Here is a 24,009-nt window from a genome sequence, read left to right as displayed (position 1 = left end):
TTGTTGTTATTACTCTTTATTTATACAGCGCTGTACATGCAATCAATAAAATAGATCAATAATAAGCCTGCCTGTGGCGTACCTTCTACAAAATAATAAAAGACAAAGGAGGCAACAAATTAATAACATCAGATGTCCAGGGCGAGCAGATGAGACCTGGAGGACTTTCAAGAAACAAGGGGGTTAGTCTCAAATACAAAGCTAGATACATAGTCATAGGAACAGAAAGCCCTGCTTCGGGGCCCTGGGGGAGCCCTCCTCTCCTGCAGCTGGAGCGGGAGAGACACAGGAGAGAGGCGGGAGGGAGGCCAAAGGAGGCCCCCTCCCTCCCTGCCTGCCCAGCAGTGGCTCCGCAGCGCCCCCCTTTCCTTTGCATCCTCTGGGCGGAAAGGAGGAGGGGACTAGAGCTCCCAGGGCCCGGGCTGGGCAGCCGCAGTCCGCCCAGCCACCGCTGCTTTGGCCTCGCTCCCTCCCTCCCTGCCAGTCCCTCCTTCCCTGCGCAGCTGCTGGGTGACCAGGAGGAGGCTGCCAAGCGAGGCGCGGCGGCATGGGCAGCCCGGCGCGGGCCGGGAGGATGCTCTGAGCAGCCCGGAAAGGGCCAGGGCCAGGGCCAGGAGAAGCTATGGAGGGGGCGGCCGGGGGCTTCTTGGTAGCCAGGCTGGGGGCTGGGGGCTGCCCCCCTCTTCCTTCTTCTCCTCCTCCTCCTCCTCCTCTTCTTCTTCTTCTTGTCCCCCGGCGGCCGCCTCTGCTGCAGTGCTAGCAGCCTCCGCCCGCCCCTTCCACCTTGCAAAGCCAGAACAAGAAGACCACGGAGGCGCTGCTAGCACAAGGGCCATGTAGCCCCCTCTCTCCTGCCGCCTCCTCCTCCTCCTCCGCTCCCAAGGCTGGACTAGCTAGGGTCCCCCCACCCGCTCCCCCGGCCAGCCAAGGGCCAAGGAAAGGCAAGGGCGCAGCCATGAAGAAGCAGTTCAACCGCATGCGGCAGCTGGCCAACCAGACCGTGGGCAGGTAAGAGCCGGGCAGGACGGGAAGGCCCCCCTCTGCTCCCTCAGGGGAGGGCCCCGGGGCGGACCAGCAGCCCACCCACCCCTCCTCCTCCTCCTCCTCGGGAGAGCTGAGCTCTCTCTCTCGCTTGTTGGGGATGGTGGGCCCTGGCTTGTTCTCCTCCTCCTCCTCCCATTTCTTCCCGCCTCTTTTCCCCTCTGGGGAGGAGGACCGGTTCAGGGCGCAGCTGTGAAGGAAGGGACTGGGAGGAAAGAAAGAGGGCTCCCCAGACCCTGAGGCCTGCTCCCTCTTTCCAACTTAGGGCCACCCTCAGGCGAACCTGTCAGAGATAGTAGGGTTTTCTGGGCAAGGCTGGTTCAGGGGAGGCTGGGAGAGAGTGACCCAGTGGGTTTCATGGCCAAGCTGGGAATCCAACCCTGCCTGCAGCACAGCCCTCTGGCCCTGGAGAAGTTGCCTTTTCTGTTAACTTGTTTCATACCAAGCAGCTGCCTTGGGTCCCCCCAGTCTCTGGGAAGTGTGGGAAGACTGGCAAGGGGGCAGGAGTGGCATTGGGAGAGAGAGGGAGCAGGTGCGCAAGGTCTTCATTTCTTTGGTTTGTAAGCCTGCCTCCCTCTCAGGAGTGGGACTCAAGGAGGCTTACGGTAAAGCAGTATAAATGAGAAGCAGATAAGTGGAAGGATTCACATTGTAAACATTAAAAAGAAACATGCCAGCAAAAGAAAACTCTAGAACCCATCCAGTTAAATATGACACCTAGCCTTCCACACAAAGCAAGGTCAGAGGCCAAAGGCCTTGTTGTTGTCATGTGCCTTCTAGTTGTTTCCAACTGATGACAACCCTAAGGTGACCCTCTCATGGGTTTTCCTTAGCAAGTTTCTTCAGAGGAGGTGTAACATTGCCATCCTCTGATGCTGAGAGAGTGTGACTTGCCCAAGGTCACCCAGTGGATTTATATGGCCGAGCCAGGATTCAAACCCTGGTCTCCAGAGAAATAGCCAAATGCTCAAACAACTCCACCACGCAGGCTCACTGGGACAAAGGCCTATAAAAGGGATTTTCCTTTTGCTTGGATAATAATAATAATAATAATAATTTGTTTTATTTATATACCGCTATTCCAAAGATCATAGCGGTGAACAGCAAGTAAGCTAATTAGCAAGTAAGCTAATTTGCCCCCAACAGTCTGGGTACTCATTTTAGCGACCTCGGAAGGATGCAAGCCTGAGTCGAGCTTGGGCCCTTTTGCTGGTCTTGAACTCGCAACCTTGTGGTTTCGAGTGAATGGCTGCAGTACAGGCATTTAACCACTGCGCCACCAGGGCTCCATGGATTTATAGCTCTCCAGAGGGACAACTCTTGAACCTATTGCTCCTCCCTCAGAAGGACTTGGGCAGGTTTTATGAATGTTCTTATCCTGGTTGCCCCTTATAAAAGCAGCAGATTGAAACCCACGTTTGGGTTGATAGCATCACAAGGTTACGCACACACCACTTCTTTGTCTTTCACCTCTTCTTTGAAATGCTTAGCTCAAGTCATTGGGAGCCCCAGAATCACTTCAGTCTGCAGCACTATTTGGATTGGGTTATGGTGGTGGTTTCAGAGGCTAAGGCTCCTTTTTCTGAAACACAATAACAAAGGTGGTCATGGGGTATTATTATTATTAATATTATTATTATTATTAAGGAGGGCAGTTTCTCATTCCTTGGGATTGCTGGCTAGCTGGCTCTTGTGAGAATCTGCTGGCTATTGGCAGAGCTGCCTTTGGCTCAGTGATGCAGCTCTGGGAGGAAGTGCTGCCAGCAGCTCCTTTCCAGAAAAAATGGAGCTCTTGCTTTTTGGGCAGTGCCACCGCAAGCATCTCTCATCTGTCCCCTGGTGTGGCTGCCAGGATTGGTCTGGAGCCGGGAGTGGCGCTGATGTGCTGGCTGGGCCTCCATCCAAAGCTTCAACTTGGTTTATTGTGATTGTATAATTCTCAGTGGTTTTGCACCATGCAATCTGTAGCGATTTTGCCCCTCCCTTGAAGGATGCAGCATTTTGGGATGGTGGCAAAGAAGCTTGAAGCATTTGTGGGATGGAGAGGAGTGGTGTAGACTTCATGGATTGTGGATTGGGCTGTAGGGAAAATATCCTGGGACATTTTTTCTTCAGAGCCTATTTGTTTGATTTGTAGGCTGCTCCTGACAGCTGTAATGGGGAAAGTATTATTGAGAGCACTGAGCAGCTCTGCTTGTGGCAAGTTTGCATACTGTCCAGATGGGCAGCACATCATTCATGCCCTCCAATCTATCAAGCTGACATGTGTCCATCTTTACAGCTGTTAGCAGCTGTAGACCATCTTTGACTTCCTTCTGTAGCAGCTGTGTGAGCACTGAGGTTTTCCCTTGCAGTCTTAGGTTGAAGAATAGTGGGATATCTTTGTCTATCCACAGCTGGCAGAATTTGGGCTGATTTTATTGCTCATTCTTCCTCTAAGATTGCAATTTGGCTCTACACTGTGGCTGCTCTTCCCTTTCAGTTGACTCAAACCTTCTTGTGGACTCTAGTCACGTCAGCGCTTTTTCGGGTTTAATTGCAGCAGCCGCGGTGGCCCTGCTGTGAAGACTGCTTTTGATAAGTGTGCCTAAAAGCTTTTCTGCTGTGTGTTTTCCCCCTACACACACTGCCCTCCCATTGCATGGTTCATTTTGGCCTGTGCCCCTGAAACAAAGAGGTGCGGTTTCCTTATTTTCCTTTCTAACAATCCCATCCATTTAAGCAACCAAATCCTTTATTGGTGAGTGACTGGGCTGTGGAAACAGACAGCTGTTTAGCCCATGGGCACAAGTGTGTCTTGGTAGAGAGAGAGAGAGCTTGAACCTTTGGTACTGCTGTTTCAAGGTCTGGCGATGGGACCCTGGAGCCAACAGGAATAATAGCAGCCAATTTACAGAACAAATGACCTAGATTAGACATTGTAATGGGAGGTGGCCTGAGTTGGAAGAGGATAGATGGGGAGAGATGGAACAGTACAATATGCAAAGCTCACATGGTCATGAGTCACGTGATACCTGGCTGCTATATCTGTCTCACTTGTTGTATGAATCAAGGTACCACTTTGACTATCTGTGAGGGCCACACCCTCCCAGAGGTCAGTTGTGAGCCAGATGTAGGCTGCTTGTTGTATGTTAACTACACACAATTTTTGAGTTTGTACCTGGCTGCTCTATCTGCCTCACTTTTTGTATGAATTAAGGTACCACCTCCAGCATCTGTGGGGATCACATTCTCCCAGAGGTCAGTTGTGAGGCAGATGTATGCTGTTAGTTATTAACTACATACCCTTACTGAGTTGGTGTAAATCTTGTGTGCAGCCCTAATGGGTGAAAGGCCCAGATGTATTACACACTCCTTTCTGCTTAATGTTTAAGCATGATTGGGTGTCATCAGCATATAAATAGACAATTATTTATTGTGGAAATAAATCCACTTTTGTCTACATGAACCATGCATGTCATGGCTGTCTTTTGTGTGGAAGCATGATTTGTTTGAAGAGGAAGAAATGATCTAGCATTTTGAGAAAAATGCTAAGTCTTTATGGACCCACTGAAACTTCCAACTGAATGATGTGGCCAGAAATCATGGCTTAGTTCTTCCTGAATTCAAAACTCTGATCTCTCAAAGTCACCAGATGGGTTTAGAACAGGGATGGGACCCTCCAGATATTGTTGGACTGCAGATCCCAGCATTCCTCACCATTAACTGATCTTGGCTAGGGCTGTTAGATATTGGAGTGCTATGACCTCTGGTAAGTTGCATCATTCACACACTTGATTCAGATTAGAACTAGTCAGATTTAAAATTCCAGTGCATTTTTTCATTCTTTTACAATTGGCCCTCAGTATCCATATATTCCTTATCCATGGACGCAACCATCTAGCTTGGAAACATTTTAAAAACAGAAAATCCAAAAAGCAAACCTTGATTTTTGCGATTTTATAGAAGGGAGACCATTCTACTATGACATTGATTTAATGGGATTTCAGCATCCGCTGATTTTGGTATCCATGAGTGAGTCTGGAACCAAACCCAGGAGACACTAAGGACCCACTGTATTTGTGCTCCTGGAAAAAATGCTCATGGACTTTCACAGTTTTTCTTCTCTGAACTTTTCTGCTACAGGAGTTCTAGGCATATCCCTGGCTAAGGAATTCATGTTCCTTGTTGCTCTCATGTTCTCCTGCTTCTGGTATTCCCATAGCTGACCATTGCAGAAACAGGATGCTGGACTTTGGTCTGATCCAGCTTGGCCGAGAACAGGACTTTGATCTGAATCCAGCAGTGCTTTTCTTGTGTACTTAACAAGTACACAGCTAACTTAAGTATTAATAGAATAAAAAGTCATTTATGCAGTAGTCTCTGTCTGTTCTGCATCACTTTGATGGCATTCTACTTTTATATAGCAATAGGTCATAGGAGATGCTTCTTAGACAGGATTTCTCCCTCTCTCTGTCCCTGTCTGTGTGTGTATTCACAGGCCTGATATTTACTATGCTGAAGCCTAACCCCTCAGTTACCTTATTTGAAACCAGCAAGCCTAAATAGCCTAAAAGCTCCAGATCCTATCTGACCTGGGGAGCTAAGCAGGGTCAGCCCTAGTTAGTACTTAGATGGGAGACCACCAAGAAATACCAGCAGGTTCTGTAGGTTCTGTTTCAGAGCAAGGAATTGGCAAAACCACCCCTGAGTATTCCTTGCCTAAGAAAACCTATAAAATTCACGGGGTCGCCATAAGTCAACAGGCAACTCAGAGACACAAACACATACACAAAGCCTATCTGGTTTGTTTTCCATGGAAATAGGATGTATGGTAGATAACCTTATGGCCTGTGGTTTGTTTGAGGTTCAGAGGTGTTGGGAAGAAGCCATGGTGAGTTAAAGAGGCAAATTGGCTGGTGCTGGAGACAAAATGGGAGATTTCTAATGGAAGCAACTAGAAAAGAAACAGTATGGATTGCTAGGTAATTCTGAATAAGCATGCTTAGGTGTGGTGTATTCTCTGTAGTACAGAAAAAAGAGATGCTCATCAGTGTGAAAGCAATTGTTTCTTGTGCTTTTTTTGTCCTTCTCACAGCTCTTATTCTTCTTCATGAGCTGGTCTGGTGGTAACCAAATCCTTGTCCTTGTTACATTGCTAAACAGAACCCATCAGATTGCAATAGCTGGGATTTATTTGGGATCCATAGTTACAACATTCCAGAGCAGCCAATAGCCATGTTAGATAGGAATCATGGAAGCTGGTCCAACACATCTTCAAATAGGGACTCCAGTTGAAAAAGAAAGAGAGAGTCATATCCATTTCATTGTTACAGCTCGTTATTGGATGTGGTATGATAAAATAGCTCCCCAACCCAAAGGCACATAGTAGAGTTATGGAAGATAAATGTCTACTGAGAAGTAAGTCTCAAAGAATTAAGTGACAGTCCTTCCAAGAAAAGCTGATATAGGATTGCACCCTTAGTTCTTCTAGAGTCATTGTCATGAAGAGCAGGTGCTTCTCAAGCTATCTGATGTGGCATCCTCCCCAACCCAATGTGCCAGGGACCAGTAACATATTTCTGCCATGGGCTAGGTTTTTTCCTCTCTAGAAATTCACCACAGTCTGGCAGTTACCACTGACTAATAGATTCATGGACCAGCATTTTGAATAGCACTGATGCAGAGCTGTGGTTTTCAACCTTTGGCTCCCCAGATGGTTTGGACTGTAGCTTCCAAAAGCCTCAGACAGCATGGTAAGTGGCCAGGGATTCTGAGAGTTCTAGTCCAAAACATCTGGAGGACTAAAAACGGAGAATCATTAGTGTTGAGAATGGACTGACAGAGTTCAACCAGCTTATCTCAAATTTATCAGATTCACTTTAAGTCACTGTTGGAAAATAAAACCTTTTGTAACTAATCCTTTAAAAACATTTAAAGTAATCAATTTTCATATTCCTTGAAAGTACATGACCATTTTCTCTTTTTAAAAAGATTTTACAAAAAGATTAAACAAATTCATTGAAGATTGTTCTGTCAGTGCCTGCCTATTATCAAGATAGCTAGAAATAAATTTCCAGTGTGCTTTTAATTGCCAGATGGTGGGTACGGATAACAGGAAGGAATGGCTATTGCTGTTTTATCTAACAAAGCTAGTTGTTGGGCCAATGCAAACAGAATATTCAGCACCTAGATCCCTGTCTTCAGTACTGCTGTTTCTGGATTCAGCTGTTCCTTATATCCACACAAACTGTTTCCTGAACAAATCCCAGTTGCCCTTTTACTATCTTTAGATCTAACTCAGGAGTGTCTCTTAACCATTTCAGTTTACATAGGACAGAGTTTGGCACAGAAGCATCCTTCATCACTCTGATGGATGACCTCTGTTGGACAAGAGATAAGCAGAGCACAATTTTGCTGATTTTCTGTGATTTCTTAGAAGATTTTGATAGCCATTAGCAATGATATCTTGTCTCTGTGGGTTGGAACACACAGCAGTGCAATAGTTCCACAGTTACCTACAAGTTTTAGAGAAAGAGTGAGCTTTGTTTGTTGTTTGTTTTGTTTGATTTGAATTGTGAGATTTCATAAGGTTCCACCTTCCTTCCCACACACTTAAATATTTACATGAAGCTTTGAGTGAATTCATCTAGGGATTTGGAATGAGGTGCTATTAATATGCAGATACCCTTATCTACATCATCAGAATCAGGTGGCACTGTGGAAGTCTAGATTTATTGATGTGCTGGGCGAAAGTCAATAAACTGAAGATGAATTTTGAGAGGCACATTACTTTGAGGGTATCCAGCTTTACAAACTCAGCTTAATAGCTGGGGAAACATGCTCTTTCATCCAAAACTGTCACTAGAGGTCCATGTGGCTTCAGTGACTTCAAGTCCCCTTTGCTAGCTTCATTTCAACCATCAGCTACAATATTTCCCTGATAAGGAGAGTCTGGCTACAGAGATATCAATTCTTGTAACATCAAATTTTATTATTATGTTTTCCATATGGGAGTGCCCTTGAAAACTAGGCCCTGCTCAGAGAAGTTTCAGTTGGTACAAAATACAACTATATCTAGTTCAGATATTCAGATGGAAAACCTAGGAAATCGGAGGTTTAAACAGTGATTATCTCATGCAAAACACAATTAAGATTTTCACACACAGCACTATTAAACAGGCAATAAACAGCAACAAATCATTTTCTGGATTTCCCCATTAATCATAGAATCATAGAATCATAGAATCATAGAATCATAGAGTTGGAAGAGACCACTAGGGCCATCCAGTCCAACCCCCTGCCATGCAGGAAATCCAATTCAAAGCATCCCTGACAGATGGCCATCCAGCCTCTGTTTAAAGACCTCCAAGGAAGGAGACTCTATCACCCTCCGAGGGAGTGCATTCCACTGTCGACCAGCCCTTACTGTCAGGAAGTTCCTCCTAATGTTCAGGTGGAATCTCTTTTCCTGTAGCTTGCATCCATTGTTCCGGGTCCTGTTCTCTGGAGCAGCAGAGAACAAGCTTGCTCCCTCTTCAATATGACATCCTTTCAAATATTTAAACAGGGCTATCATATCACCTCTTAACCTTCTTTTCTCCAGGCTAAACATCCCCAGCTCCCTAAGTCGTTCCTCATAGGGCATGGTTTCCAGACCCTTCACCATTTTTGTCACCCTCCTTTGGACACGCTCCAGTTTCTCAATGTCCTTTCTGAATTGTGGTGCCCAGAACTGGACACAATATTCTAGGTGGGGCCTGACCAGAGCAGAATACAGTGGCACTATTACTTCTCTTGATCTAGTCACTATACTTCTATTGATGCAGCCTAAAATAGCATTGGCCTTTTTAGCTGCCGCATCACACTGTTGACTCATGTTCAACTTGTGGTCTACTTGGACTCCTAGATCCCTTTCACACGTAGTTTCATTCAGCCAGGTGTCACCCATCCTATATCTGTGCATTTTATTTTTCCGCCCTAAGTGCAATACCTTACATTTCTCTGTGTTGAATTTCATTTTGTTAGCTTTGGCCCAGCTTTCTAGTCTATTCAGGTCATTTTGAATCTTGATCCTGTCCTCTGGGGTATTAGCTATTCCTCCTAATTTGGTGTCATCTGCAAATTTGATAAGTATGCTCCCAATTCTGTCATCCAGGTCATTGATAAAGATGTTGAATAGCACTGGGCCCAGGACAGAGCCCTGTGGGACCCCACTGGTCACTTCTCTCCAGGATGAAAAGGAGCCATTGTTGAGCACCCTTTGGGTTCGGCCGGTCAACCAATTACAGATCCATTTAACAGTTCCTTTGTCTAGCCCACATTTTACAAGCTTGTTTGCAAGAATGTCATGGGAAACCTTGTCAAAGGCCTTACTGAAATCCAGATATACTATATCCACAGCATTCCCTTCATCTACCAAGCTGGTAATTTTATCAAAGAAAGAGATTAGGTTTGTCTGGCATGACTTGTTTCTCTGAAACCCATGTTGACTTTTTGTGATTATGGCATTGCCTTCTAGATGTTCACAGACTCTCTGTTTAATGATCTGCTCCAGAATCTTTCCTGGTATTGATGTCAGACTAACTGGACGATAATTGTTGGGATCCTCTTTTTTCCCCTTTTTGAAGATGGGGACAACGTTTGCCCTCCTCCAGTCGGCTGGGATCTCTCCTGTTCTCCAGGAGTTTTCAAAGATTATTGCCAATGGCTCCGATATTACATTTGCCAGTTCTTTTAATACCCTTGGATGGAGTTCATCTGGTCCCGGAGACTTAAATTCATTTAGATTAATAAGGTGTTCCTCTACTATCTCTTTACTTATTCTGTGCTGAAATTCCCCTATTCTGTCCTCTGCTCCATTATCCTCAGGTTGAGCACCCTTTGCCTTTTCTGAGAAGACTGAGGCAAAGAAGGTGTTGAGTAATTCTGCCTTTTCTCTGTCTTCTGTTAGCATTTTGCCATCTTCTCCACGCAGTGACCCTACCGTTTCCTTCTTCTTCCTTTTGCTGCGGACATATCCAAAAAAGCCCTTTTTATTGTTCTTAACCTCTCTAGCAAGCCTGAGTTCATTCTGCGCTTTAGCTTTTCTGACTTTACCCCTACACATGCCTGCTATTTCTTTGAATTCCTTTTTCGTGATTTCCCCCTTTTTCCATTTCTTATACATGTTCCGTTTCAAACTTAGCTCGGTTGAAAGTTCCTTAGTCATCCATCCTGGTTTCTTGAGACACCTCCCGTTTTTCTTTCTCACTGGAACTGTTTGAAATTGTGCCTTCAGTATCTCTCTTTTGAGAAACTCCCATCCATCCTGAACTCCCTTCCCTTTTAGTATTTCTGACCATGGAATCGCCCTCAATACTTCTCTAAGTTTACTGAAATTCGCTCTCCTAAAGTCTAGGATGCCTGTCTGACTATGCCTGGCTTCTCCTTTCCACTGTATTACAAACTCCAGGAGAACATGGTCACTTCCACCTAATGATCCCACCACTTGCACCCCATTAACCAAGTCATCCTTGTTGGTTAGGATCAGATCTAAAATAGCTGACCCCCTTGTTGCCTCTTCCACCTTTTGGACCATGAAATTGTCTTCCAGGCAAGTGAGGAATTTGCTAGACCTTGAGGATTTTGCTGAGTTTGACTTCCAGCAAATATCAGGGTAGTTGAAGTCGCCCATCACTACTACATCTCTCCTTTCTGAGTGTGTGGTCATCTGTTCTAGAAAGGCATCATCCAATTCCTCAGTCTGACTTGGGGGTCTGTAGTAGACTCCCACCGTAACATCCTTGTTGTTTCCCTCCCCTTTGATTCTTATCCAGATGCTCTCCACCTGGCTTCCATGATTGATGTCCAGGATCTCTTCACTGGTGTAAATATCTCTGACATATAGTGCTATTCCTCCTCCTTTCTTGTTTGGCCTATTTCTCTTAATAAGGTTATACCCCTCTATTTCCACATTCCAATCATGAGACTCATCCCACCAGGTTTCAGTGATGCCTATTATATCATATTTGCTTTGTTGTACTAGGAGTTCGAGTTCATCCTGCTTATTTCCCATGCTCTGTGCATTAGTGTAGAGACATCGCAGACCATGGTTCCCTTCCTAATGATTTGTTGCTGTTTATTGCCTGTTTAATAGTGACATTGTGTGAAAATCTTCATTGTGATACTGCGTTTTACATGAGATAATCGCTGTTTAAATTGTTTAAATTTTGCCCAATTTCCCCTGTGCGATAAGGTCCCTCGGTGTGGGGCTGAATGAACCCCCATCAATGGTCTCCAGGATTTCTTTGTATGGGTCCCCCCCCCCCCCCCAATTCGGGAGAATCCTTTGTGACTTAGGAGCTGGCTGTAGGAGCACTCATGGTGTCTGGATCATATTGCCTGCTCTCTCGAGTGCATGGCAGGTCTTGCCCTGTTGTAGCAGATGTGACATATCATGCAGATACATCCTCTACAAAAATTTCCTAGAGCAGACTCCTAGATCCAGGAGTCTGCTCTAGGAAAGGCCTCCTTTACCCAGTTCTACAAAAACCCTAACCCATTTTTCCCCTTTTGGACAGGGCACATGATGGGTGAAGCTCGCCATTATTGCCTCAGTGGTGTTTGTCTTTTGACACTTGTCTTCCTTTTGATGATAGGTTAAAACGTCTTTATGAAGTCAAGTATTGTGAGCCAGCGTAGCATAATGGTTTGAGTGTTGGACTATTACTCTGGAGGCCAGGGTTCAATTCCCAGCTTGACCATGAAACACACTGGGTGACCTTGGGCAAGTCACATTCTCTCAACCCCAGAGGAGGGCAATATCAAGCTTCCTCTGAACAAACCTTGCCAAGAGAACCCCATGATTGGTTGGCCTTATGGTTGCCATGAATTGGAAATTACTTGAAGGTACACAACAACAACAATAACAAACAACAACATTTTAAATTATTACAGTTTTCAACTGGTAATATAGTTGATTTCCTTTCAGTTTTATTTCAGTGTTCCATTTTTTAAAAGTAATCCTGTGTTTCCTGTTCTGAAATCAATTTTTTGATCAGGAGTGGACAAAGTGCGGCCCATGGGCTGCATGAAGCCCCTCAGGGCCATTTTTGTGACCTCCAGTCATGCAGATGGGTAAAAAATTTAAATATTTGCTCCATAATGCCCAGAAATGAGGGTGGAGGGGTCATTTCCATATGTTTGAAGTTTGTGAGTTGAAATTATTTTTATGTTGACCTTTCAGTGAAATCAGGATACAACATTATGACTGCCCATTCTGAAATTCCATAAGGATTTGATTGGCCATATGACTGGAGACAGAGCACATGATCAGATAAGAGTTGTAGCTACTCTTCATCTTGTTATACTTCCTTAGTGGGAAGTGAGTTGTAGAAATAGGCCCTTCCTTTTACCTTATTTTAGACCCTTCCCTCCTAAGAATGAATTCAGTGTCCATCGAAATCAGCTTTTTTTTTGTAGAACTGGGTAAAGGAGGCCTTTCCCTTGCTCCCAGTTCTACAATTGATAATGAGGTGGCTTATGGGTCATCTTCTTGGTGTGCACCAATGTGAAGATTTGAATTGGAGCATCTTCATCCTGTTTAGATCTCACTGAACCTTTTTGCCTCACATAAACAACCATCATTCTGTTTAGGGCTTTCCCAAATATAATCACCAAGCTCAGTGGTTCTCAAATGGTGGGGTGAAACCTCCAGGGGGGCATGAGACATGGAGGCCCTGATCCCTCCCCCTCCTCTTTCCAAACCTTTTCATGTGTGAAATTTAAATATGCATTGAGTTAAATATTAAATTTACTTAAATAAAACTATTCTAATCTGAATGATGTTATGTCCTTATAAAATGTTAAAATATGTGCAAATGAAAACATGCCCACTAAATAAGGAAAATATGTATATATTCATACACTACATTGGGTTGAGCGGAGATGCAACATCTGCATGTAGATGTAAAAGGGGAGGGGGTTTCCTAAAGGTACAATGTTTAGTATCACTGATGTAGCTATTTTGTTATCCTTCCTTTAGAAAAGTCTGGTTCAAATTGGGAAGAGTGTGTGGGGTGTGTGTGTGTATGTGTGTGTGTTAGCTCAGCTTGTGGTCATAGGTGGCACTGGAAATATCTCATCTCCGCCTCCACCCCCACCTCTGCCTCCATGTATTTTCTGTTTCCCAGGCTGTAACTATGTACTAAGCAGACATCTCTACCCAGCTATGAATAAAAAACGTCACTGGGTGAATATTTCCTGCAGGTTGTTCTCTTACAAGAAAGTGAATCAGATTATTTGCATTTTAACCCCATTGCTTCTCAAATCTGAGGATGTTTCTTTGGCCATCACAACATTTCCTTCAGATAGCAACTTATTGGGGGGCTATTCTGTAAAAAGAAGAGATGCAGGAAGCCAAGGCAATCAGTATCTGTCTATTTGTTCCTTTCTCTTTCTACTGGGAACAGAGTAGATTTTTTGCCCTTCCTGCATTTCCTTCTAACTTCCTTCTTTTGAAACATCAGATTAAGGTTGTCAGTTGGGCTACAAAATGGAAACAGAAAAACACAGGCAGAGGAAACTGTTAAAATTAATTCACAGTCCTTCAGCTGTATGTCTTCCAAAAAGCAAGTTCATCCTTCTGGAAGGCTGGCAATCCTCCCCCCCCCCTTCTCCAGCACACTTAAATGCACAAAATAAAAACAGTAATGGGGAATTTGCATTGAAATCTCTGCCTTTGCTTGAAAATATGCTTGCTGGATCTGTTATCAGCATCTGGGCCTTGTTGTTGTTGAAAAGATGAAGAGGATAACAAACAGTGTAAAAGAGAATTGCTTTGCAGTCATCCTCCCTTTGGTATCTGAAGCTGTTTTCATTCCTGGTGAAGTAGTAGGTTTGGTTAGTCTGCATATGTTGCTGCTTAACCATAACAGTTAAAATGAGGATTTGCTTGGAGGCATGCAGTTCCACATGGTGGTACTGATTTCTCAGCCCTTGATAAGTGGACTCCTTCCTAATCAGGCAATAAAGGTCAGACCATTTGTACCTCTAGCATAGTATTGTTTCTGCCAACTGGGAGTGGCTCCTTGGAGTCTTGGTTGGGTGGTCTTTCCTATATGATGCTGCTCAACCTGTATTGCTGGAGATGCCAGGGAACCTAGGACCTTCTGCATGTAGTGCAAAGCACATGTCTTACCACTGAGCCATGCTCTCTTCCCTTTGTGACACTTACACTGGTCTTTGAAGGCAGTATACTTCCGAGTAGCATATGCTAGGGCAGGGGTAGGCAACCTTTTTGAGCCGGGGGCCGGGTTGCTGTCCCTCGGACAACTGGGGGGCCGAAGCAGTGGGGTGGAGCTTCCACCCTCTGGGGGTGGGGCCACGTGCTGGGGTGGAGCTTCCACCCTCCAGGGGCGGGGCCGCATGCTCCGCCCCCGGAGTGATAATAATAATAATAATAACGGTTACTAGCATGGAAACTACTAAAATGCAATTCAGAATAGAAGGGAGAAAGCATGCACCACTGTCTCAACCCAGAAAAGCACAAGGAGCTGAAAGGAGTTTTTGCAAAGAGACCACCAAGGGCAAATAAATAATAATAATACTAACAAGTTACTACTAAAATGCAATTCAGAATAGAAGGGGGAAAGCATGCACCACTGTCTCAACCCAGAGAAGCACAAGGAGCTGAAAGGAGTTTTTGCAAAGAGACCACCAAGGGCAAATAAATAATAATAATACTAACAAGTTACTACTAAAATGCAATTCAGAATAGAAGGGGAAAAGCATGCACCACTGTCTCAACCCAGAGAAGCACAAGGAGCTGAGAGTAGTTTTTGCAAAGAGACCACCAAGGGCAAGTAAATAATAATAATACTAACAAGTTACTAGCATGGAAACTACTAAAATGCAATTCAGAATAGAAGGCTAACCCCCCCCCCTCCCCTAAAGAAGCAACCAACCTCTCTCTGGCTTGCTCTTGCTCTTGCTGGCCAGCTGGCTCCTCCTTCTTCCTCCTCCTCCTTTCCCTGCTCTTCTATTCATAGGGAGGAGGGCAGAGGGCAAGGTGGAGCCCGATGCAGGCCTGCTGCAGCCCCTGGAGCCCTGTTGGAGTGCTCCAGGAGGTGCACCAGGCCTCCTAATGGGCGCCGCCATTTTGTTTTTCAAAATGGCGGCCGAAGTCTCGCGTGACCTTTGCCATCCTGAGGTCACGCGAGACTTCGGCCGCCATTTCGAAAAATAAAATGGCTGCCGCAGCGGCGCAAAAATGGGGGAAATCGGCGGCAATCGGCGGCAGGACTGTGCAGGGGCCGGCAGGAAGGCCTTGGCGGGCCGGATCCGGCCCGCGGGCCGCAGGTTGCCGACCCCTGTGCTAGGGGATGGTCAAACCAAGGCATCAATAGCAGCATTGTTTTTTCTTTATTAACGTCTCTTAGAGGCTTCAGTCTGGCTCTTGTGGGCTGATAGCATGTGAGCTTCATGGACCATTGATCTGATCTAACATGGCAATTCTCCGCATTGTTATGACTTATTACTTAAGTGTCTTATTGATGCTCACAGAACTCTGCCTCCTGTCATTGTGAGATTAAGTGATAGAGCTGTTTGTTTGGAGATTAGAGCTGGACAGCAAGAGAGTCTGGAATATTGGATGGTCACAGATTCAGGAAAAACAGAAGTTCAATATTTTTGCTTTTGAGACATCAGGCCCGAACAGACAGGCCAAAATAAAGCTGCCTTGGGTCACTTTAAATGATGCATGCGTTTAAGAGGCTGGAAGCCACACTGCAGTCCCAAGGACTGGAGCGCAGCTTTGGCGCAGCTTCTGGACTCTTAAGATGTATGTGTCATTTAAACAGCATACCTCAAAAGTGACCCAAAGCAGCTTTATTTTGACCTGTCTGTTCAGGCCCATCCTTTCAGGACCATATAGCTTTTGAACCTATGGCAAGATTTAGATCCTGCTGAAACAGAATTTGTGGAGGTTTTTTTTTTAAATGTGTCCATTATTTCCATTCCTTTTTTTTTTTCATTGAGAGAATACTATAGACATGTTGAATCCGGATGTTAAAAGAATGTCCTAAGTATGTTGGTGAATAGCTATGTGTTATAGGGGAGCACAGCAGAGTGGCCTCCTTTGCTCTCATTAGGCAGCATAGGGACCAAAAGATTTGCCCATCAAAGCAACATCCCAGCATTATTCCTCCTCATAGCCAGCTATTATTGTGAAGAGTTTTCAGTGTAAGGAAATCGGGGGCAAGAGGTGGAAGAAGACAAAAGCATGGTACTTTTCTTTCTCAGCTAGCTGTGAGTAGCTATGGATGGTGTGGGTGTGGTGCTCATTGCTGATGAATGAAACCCTGAGGTTGTGTGCTAGCTGGGTGATGCCACATTCCCCAGTTCATGCCTGACATGAGATTTCTCCCTGTGTATGGTTTGATGAAAGTCTGATGCTCTAAGCAGGCAGTGTTTACTGTCAATGTTTGAGAATGGTGGAGCCAAACCTTTGTTAACTGCTGACTTCTTCTGTCTTCTATAGGATACGTTGTTAATTAAATTTACTTTTTAAAAGAACAAATTCCTACCTGACTTTCTTCATCTGAGAGCTTTTCCTGAATTTTTTTCCTTAAAATCTAATTGCTTACTAATTTGTAGAGCCACCAGGGAGATTTGCTTTGTCCATCTGTGTGTTCTAGCCAGTATTCCACATGATTGCTGTTCTATCCAGAGGCTTTTTATTTATTTTTTACATTGAATGTTTGCTCTCTCTATATATCTATAATTGCTAGGCTGTTGATTCCTTTCCCCTTGTTTACAGACAGCTGCTGTTTTGCTAAATCCTGTTTCCTTTTTGACAGCGCATATTAACTTAAGTGTTAATGGCATTCTTATCTACAGTCCACAGCTCAGTCCCATAATTCACCTTTTAGACTGTGGAAATTATTTTCTGCCAGCTGCATTAGTCTTCATCAAAAATACAAACATAGAAATCTGCCTTACCTTATATCAGGCCATTGGTCCATCTGGGCACTGTTGTCTGTGTTCACTGACAGCAGCTCTCCTGGCATTTGAGGCAGACTTCTTTCCCAGCCACACTGGCTAGGAGATGCCAGGGATTGAATCTGGGACCTTCTCCATGCAGACCAGAGGGTGATCCACTGAACTGTGGTTGTTCTAATAACTTTAGTGTGTGTGTAGTGCTTCAGATGATCTAGCATGTCATGGGTGGCCAAGCCGATAAGAGATAGCAGGTATATGTGACACACCTAGAATCATAGAGTTGGAAGAGACCACAAAAGCCATCCAATCCAACCCCCTGCCATGCAGGAACTCTCAATCAAAGCATACCTGACAGATGGCCATCCAACCTCTGTTTATAGACTTCCAAGGAGGGGATAGTCCATCACACTCAGAGGGAGTGTGTTCACTGTCGAACAGCTCTTAATGTCAGGACGTTCCTCCTAATGTTGAGGTTGAATCTCTTTTCCTGTAGCTTGCATCCATTGTTCCGTGTCCTATTCTTTGGAGCAGCAGAAAACTGTACACACTTGCATAGTTCTGAGATCTAGTTGAGCCTAGTAATTAAAAATGGATTGACAGTGTTTTTCCAGCTAAATGTTGATTGCTCTGTTGAATCCCTTTACTAGTTGTTGCATCTTCAGGTTATTTTTGACTTGTGACCACCTTAAGGTAAACCTATTATGGGGTTTTCTTTGCTATTGCTTTTTTCTAAGGCTGAAAGAGTGTGATTTGCCCAAGGTTCTGATCCAGTTCTGAAAAAAAAACCCACAAATTGATTGCTGTATCTATTGAATTGTTACCTACCCATCATCCTAGGTCATCTTTGGAAAATGTTTTCCCTGAATCAGAAGTTTGGAAAGATGGCTATGTGAGAGGAAGCCTTTTCAGTGGTCACTCCAATGAATATGGAGTGCTCTCTCTTCCTCTCTCTTTCTCTCCAGGGAAATCTAGCTGGCTCCTATAGTAATGCCTTTTCAGTATAAACCAAAGATTTTATTTTCTTGCAGGCTGTAAAACTGTAAAACTGCATTTTAGCCTTTGTGATATGGTTTTTGGTCCAGTTCCTCTTTTTCCATGGAGTATTTGTAATCTGTGATGGACTTTATAGAACAGTGCAGGCTTGTGTATGTTGGACTTTTCAGTTATGGTGTTTTGTTTTTTATATGATAGGTTTAACCTATACAGTTCCTAGAGAAATTAACTGAAAGAATGATTGATTGAATGAATGAGTATAGCTGTACTCTTCATCTACCATGGCTGCTTTATAATTACATTCCCTGCTTTCATCCCTATTCTTTGTCCACTAGGAAAAGTGGTTTGATCGCTCAGGTTCCATTGTTCAAGATCTCTGGAAAAGGCTCTGTCTAGTAAGAAAGGAACAGCAATTAAACTTATTGCCAGAGTTCAGTTAATACAGTTGAATCCTCTATGTAATAGATGCTTGTTGCTGGACTTCACATATTTGATCTTAACCATTTGTTGGAATGATTGGTTTTAGAGAGTAATATAACTACTTCTAGCTCTGAAAAGCATATAATTCTATTAAGGTATTGTAGCTTTTGTCTTAAAAGGGGGGGGGAAACCAAGAAGCATATGCACCCCAACTCTCTTTTTTCCCTTTCCTTTTCTTAAAAATGGAAATGACAAAATTTTTGATCAAATATTAATGAATGAATGTGATGGGAACTCTGCATTCAAATTTCAGTATAACATGCAAACATTTTTCCTCTGCCTGGGGAAATTCTAGGCACAGTTGCAGTGAGCATGAAGAAATTAGCCCTTGTTTTAGAGTACATGGACATAGAGTAAACAGGGAAGTCCCTCAGGGACACTTCTCTAAGCAAAGAGCTTTTCCGGGAAACTACAGCAGAATACCCCACCTTCCCTTTGGAGGGAACTCCTACCTGTCAGTGTTAGTTGTGATCATCGTAAAGTACATTTCTGTAGAGTTCATCTTTGGGAGAGACCTCTGGTTCAGCTTTATTTTTTGAAGGGGATCAGGACAAGTGGTAGAAACTGGCAGATAGGCAAAGTCCTGCAGGCATTAGAAATGGCTTCTAATCGAGAGCTCAATTGCCTTTTTACTGCATATTGAAACAGAAAGGAGCAGAAGTTGCCTTGTGCTAAGCCAGCTTTTTTTTTTTTTTAAGGCAGCACCCAGCAATTCTATATGGGTGTGTGTGTGCTGGAGTGCAAAGAGTGTAACCACAGTGATTTGTGCTGACTTATATACCACTGATCCATCTAGCTCAGCCTCGCCCACCTTGATGTCTTCCAGGTGTGTTGGACTACAACACCCATCACTTCAAGCAGCATAGATTGGAATGTAGGAGTGCTAGTCCTTCACATCTGGAGAGCACCATATTGAAGGTGGGGTGGATTAGAGGGATCATTGTCCAGTGTAAAGTTGAAGGCTTTCATGGCCGGCATCCATAGTTTTTTGTGGGTTTTTCAGGCTATGTGGCCATGTTCTAGCAGAGTTTCTTTCTGACGTTTCGCCAGCATCTGTGGCTGGCACCTTCAGAGAATTCTCTGAAGATGCCAGCCACAGATGCTGGCGAAACGTCAGAAAGAAACTCTGCTAGAACATGGCCACATAGCCCAAAAAACCCACAAAAAACTAAGGATCATTGTCCCATTGTCCTTGACAGTGAAATAACTGTTAGAATCTCAAGAACCTACCCAGTTCTTATATGTGAAACCTACTCACTGCCTGTACCAGGGATGTGATGTTTGTTGTTTCATTTTTGTGCAGTGCCTGCCATATCTGTGAACTTTCACCCACCTTCTCATGAAATGTTATGGTTTCTTTTTGCAAGCAAGGGCTTTGGGGACGTTTTCCCAGTAAGAAATATGGCCTCTAGGCCAATTACTTTCATTTTTTAAAAAATCTCTTTTTCTTATTTCAACCTAGAATGTATCACTTTCAGCATCCTATATGTATTTGCTAAATGTCTGAGCCTATTTGTTTGGTGTCAGCATGTAGCAAGATTGGTTGGAAAAACAGAACAAACAATTGGGAGATTAAGCTTAGGTGGGAAGGCAGAAATATAAAGAAATGAAGTCGTACCCCATGTCATTGTAACAGTAAATGTTCTCTAATTGGTGGTCTGAACTTCTAAAAATCTGCCCAAGGGGATGAAATCTGTCCTCAAACAGATTCATCCCATTAAGTAGTTCCTCTAATGTCTGAACTGAACCTGTAGGAGATTCACAATCCTATAACTTGAAGGCCACCAGCCACCATTGGCCAACTACTACTATTTTATACTCTCATGCTGTCTTCCAAGGTACCTGTTGAATCTCCCATATTCAAAATGCTTGGGACCAGAGGTGTTTTGGATTTTGGAGGGTTTTTTTTTTTTTGGATTATGGAATATTTGCTTATACATAATGAGATACCTTGTAGACTGGACCCATGCCTGAACACAAAATTCATTTATGTTTCCTATACATCTTATACACATAGCCTGCAGGTAATTTTATGCAATATTTTAAAATATTTTTTTGCATGAAGCAAAGTTTCTGTAAACTGAACCATCAGAAAGCAAAGGTGTCACTATCTCAGCCACCCATGAAAAAATCTTGGTTTTTGGAATACTTCAGATTTTGGAATTTTAGATAAGGGAGACTCAGCCTGTACTAGATGCAGCAGTATAGACGGACCCAATGAGGCCTCTTTGTTTGCCATCCAAGTAGCATGCATATCTGTAGTTTGGCTGTGAGAAAAGAAGAATGTGGTTCTTGTGCTCTCTGAAATAAAAGATTGCCAAGATTGGCCTAGTCACTTCCTAGCCTCTATGAAACATAGTTTGCTGTTGCACAATGTAGGGATTTTGTGGTGCACTGAGCAAGGCTCTGCCTATAAGTTTGTGAACAGGGATGTATGCAGACATTCAGTATAGGGAGGATTTGTAGGGATCCCCTATCTTATGACACCAACACATGAAAATAGACAGGATGGAGAGGAAACATTGACCTGATTTTGAGGGGGGGGGGGGTGATGTGAGATCCTTCACAAACTGCATTGTTCTAGCTTGGAAAACAAGCTTTACTGTATGTAGAGTGTGCAATCCCATTCACCATTCATTTTGAGAGTAAGTGTATTTCCAGATCCTTATGCTTCCACCCTTGGGTTCCAGCACAATTTTGCTTCGTTTTTCTGGATTTCCTACCCTCACTGACTTCACCCACCTTGCCTTGTTTTATTTGTCTGTTCTGGCAGGGTTGCTGCAGCCTGTAAATTGTGCTTTAGATATTAATTTAAGGTCACACATGTCTGAAAATGTCTCTAGACCCATAGGAGCTTCCTTGCCAAATGCTACATGCATCAAGGCACACAGAGACACTTCTTTAAATAAATCATCCACTTCAATAATTGATGGGAGGAAACCATGGTAAAAAAAACACCTTGTGAAGGGAGCTGGGGACAGAGAATTGGTCTGCATCTCTGTCCTTTGACTAAGGTGATGACAACATGAGCTTGGAAGGGGGCTGATATCTATGAGCAGAATCATTTGGGGAAGCAGCATGTTAAGTCTTTTGCAAGAGAGATGCCTTTGGGGATAGCTGGGAGGTGGTATTTCTTAGTGGTCTGAGGAGACAGAAGAGCTCTTGTTGAAAAGGCAGGCTAAACTCTTTGTTGGGCCTGATGTCTGAAAGGAAGATGGTTGACTATCAAATGAACAGGGACATTGAATCCCATTTTTCTATCATTGATTTGTGTATGCACATGCTTGTGTTTGTTGCACATGTGTGCACATTTCCAAAAGAAGGTGTTAAAATCATCACAAAAATGTTATTGTTCCACCTGATTCACAGTCATGAAAAAGCTACAGGTAACAGAATCATTGGTAGCAGATACCATCTCAATCAAAAACTAATGTCAGCAATGATTTATATGTCACACCCTTTAAGTAGAATTTTCCTTTACAGTTATAGGTATCCATTTTCTGTCCAGGTTTTTTTGCATTTGAAGTCCAATTCTATTTAAAGGCTACAACATGTATAACATCAATAAGTTAGTAATATGTTTATTCTTACTCTTTACCCATTAAACTACATAAGGCTTCACAGAACAATATAAGCAAAAGGTGGGGGTTTTACCTCACGGTGCTTCCAGTTTAAATTCTTCAAAAGGTGAGAGGTGATATATGGGGAGAAGAGGCAGGCAGGCAAGCAAAAGAGGGGCAAGACTAAAAAGAGGGTGCTTATGATACATATGCTTGCATGTATTCTGGCATCACTTTTAGTTGGCGATGAAGTCAAGGGGGTTGTTAGTGGTGTTGCTAGGATGACCCCTGTGCAGCTCATGGTGTTACTCCCACACCTGCACACCCCCAGCAGCCAGAAGATGGGGGAAACTGTTGTGAGACCTGGGGAGCCCACAAACATGTGATGCCTCACAAGACCCCTGCTGCCAATACTTGGCTTCTCCATGTGCAAATGTGTATGCTAAGCATCAGAGAAACCCCTCTGCTCCTTTTCCTCTTCTAGAGCAAGAACATCTTTGGTGGGAACTGGCAGGACAAAGACAGTGAAGACCCAGCACAGAAATATCTCAGTACTTGCCACCACCCCAAGTCCCATGACCAGGATGAGGTCTCTTCAGGGCAGTGGGTGTTTTTCCACTGCCACCATGCCTTCAGTGGTATCACCCCCTCTTACAAGTGTCATCTGGTGTGGTGTTTGCACTTAAGATTTCATTTTTTAAAAAATTGCTTTTAAGAAGATGTTATAAGAGAGAAGCAAAGATAGGCGTTTTCATAAATTTCATTCTCATGTACAAGAACAAAAAAGTTTTTGTAGTTTTCAAAAAATTCACAGTTTGGGACTTTGCACATTGTGTGTAAAAATGCATGTTGTTTGCATGGGAAACAGCATTTTCTGTACAGAAAACAAAATTTCATTCTCTGTGCAGAAAATAACATCTGTGCTGGAAACCTTTTTCTACATGGAAGATGCTGTTGCTTTTTAAAAATCATACGTTGGGGTGTTTTTTTTGCACAGAATAAGTCTTGAATTGTGAAAATTTCCACTTACCTAGGATTCTCCTTGTTTTGAGTGTTTTCTGAATCTCAAAACCTCAATTTTTGAGCATTTTCCTACTATTTTTAAATATTATTTCCATCCTTAGGTGAGAAAGAGTTGGCAGTGTGTGGGGTGTTTTGAGGAGTCCTTAGCAAAAGGAGTGGCAAGGGAAGGTGGGCAAAGATATCATATCATCTTAGAGAGCTTTCTAGGCAGTAGGAAGAATGATGCTCATAAACAAGAATATATTAAAAGTTAGGCCAGGTGCTGAAAGAAAAGGCAGAATGATAGAAGAGATCCAAGTGATGAGTCTGTGTCATGCCTAAAAGATATGAGAAGCTATTGTGAGAATTTGAGGAGGCGTGTCTCCTAAGCTTATTCCTTCCTTTACTATGTAGTGCACTTCCCTTCCAAAGGTTCAGTGGTACTTATGTGTGTACATGTTCATGCATCTGTTTGATCCATAACACCAGTCAATAAATGACATGTCTCAGACCTGTGGATGTGTCATTATCTGCTGTGTGGTTGGAAATTGTTTGTCTTTGGTGTAACGTTCATAGTGTTGTCAACAGTGCTTTCAGATGCTCCTTGAATCACTTGTAGGCATCTCCAGTTTTTCACTCTGCTAAGTGAAAGGAAGCTTTACAGCATCTCGTGGTTCATGATCAGTTTACAGTGAGTATACAGATTGGTTGTGGGGAAAGAAATGAGACCTAGAGATTTTATTATATGAAATAATTTTTATTTTTTAGTAAAGAAATGTTCAAACTTTTCCAAATCAGCAGCCTGGCCAAAGGAAATGCAGTGTCTCTCGCCCAGAGCAGTGTTCTGTAGTCCTTCCTGAGGCTTTAAGGATTACAGGGATAATGAGCTTGAGCTTCTGTGATTGATTCTATTGCATCAACTTGAGAACACAGAGTGCCTTTGTAAGAACTGATGTGCCTGAGTTTGCATATC

At 43.6% G+C, this 24,009-nt stretch overlaps 1 protein-coding gene across 11 annotated transcripts in view; it reads left to right on the top strand.

The window, feature by feature from the left end:
* The first annotated feature begins 512 nt into the window (after positions 1 to 512).
* LOC149322073 (rho GTPase-activating protein 44-like) overlaps positions 513 to 24,009 on the top strand; it is a 140,181-nt gene continuing 116,684 nt past the window's right edge. For all 11 annotated transcript variants that reach the window (XM_089534065.1, XM_089534131.1, XM_089534076.1 and 8 more), the window contains exon 1: positions 513 to 1,008. In XM_089534065.1, coding sequence (XP_089390191.1) covers positions 956 to 1,008 — 53 coding nt within the window. In that variant the 5' untranslated portion in view covers positions 513 to 955. The remainder of the gene's footprint in view (positions 1,009 to 24,009) is intronic.

The sequence above is a fragment of the Sceloporus occidentalis genome, unplaced genomic scaffold (assembly GCF_023333645.1).
Source record: "Sceloporus occidentalis isolate IW3139 unplaced genomic scaffold, rSceOcc1.0.p SCAF_1, whole genome shotgun sequence".
Classification (NCBI taxonomy): Eukaryota; Metazoa; Chordata; class Lepidosauria; order Squamata; family Phrynosomatidae; genus Sceloporus; species Sceloporus occidentalis.
This window is presented reverse-complemented; position numbering and strand designations above follow the sequence as displayed.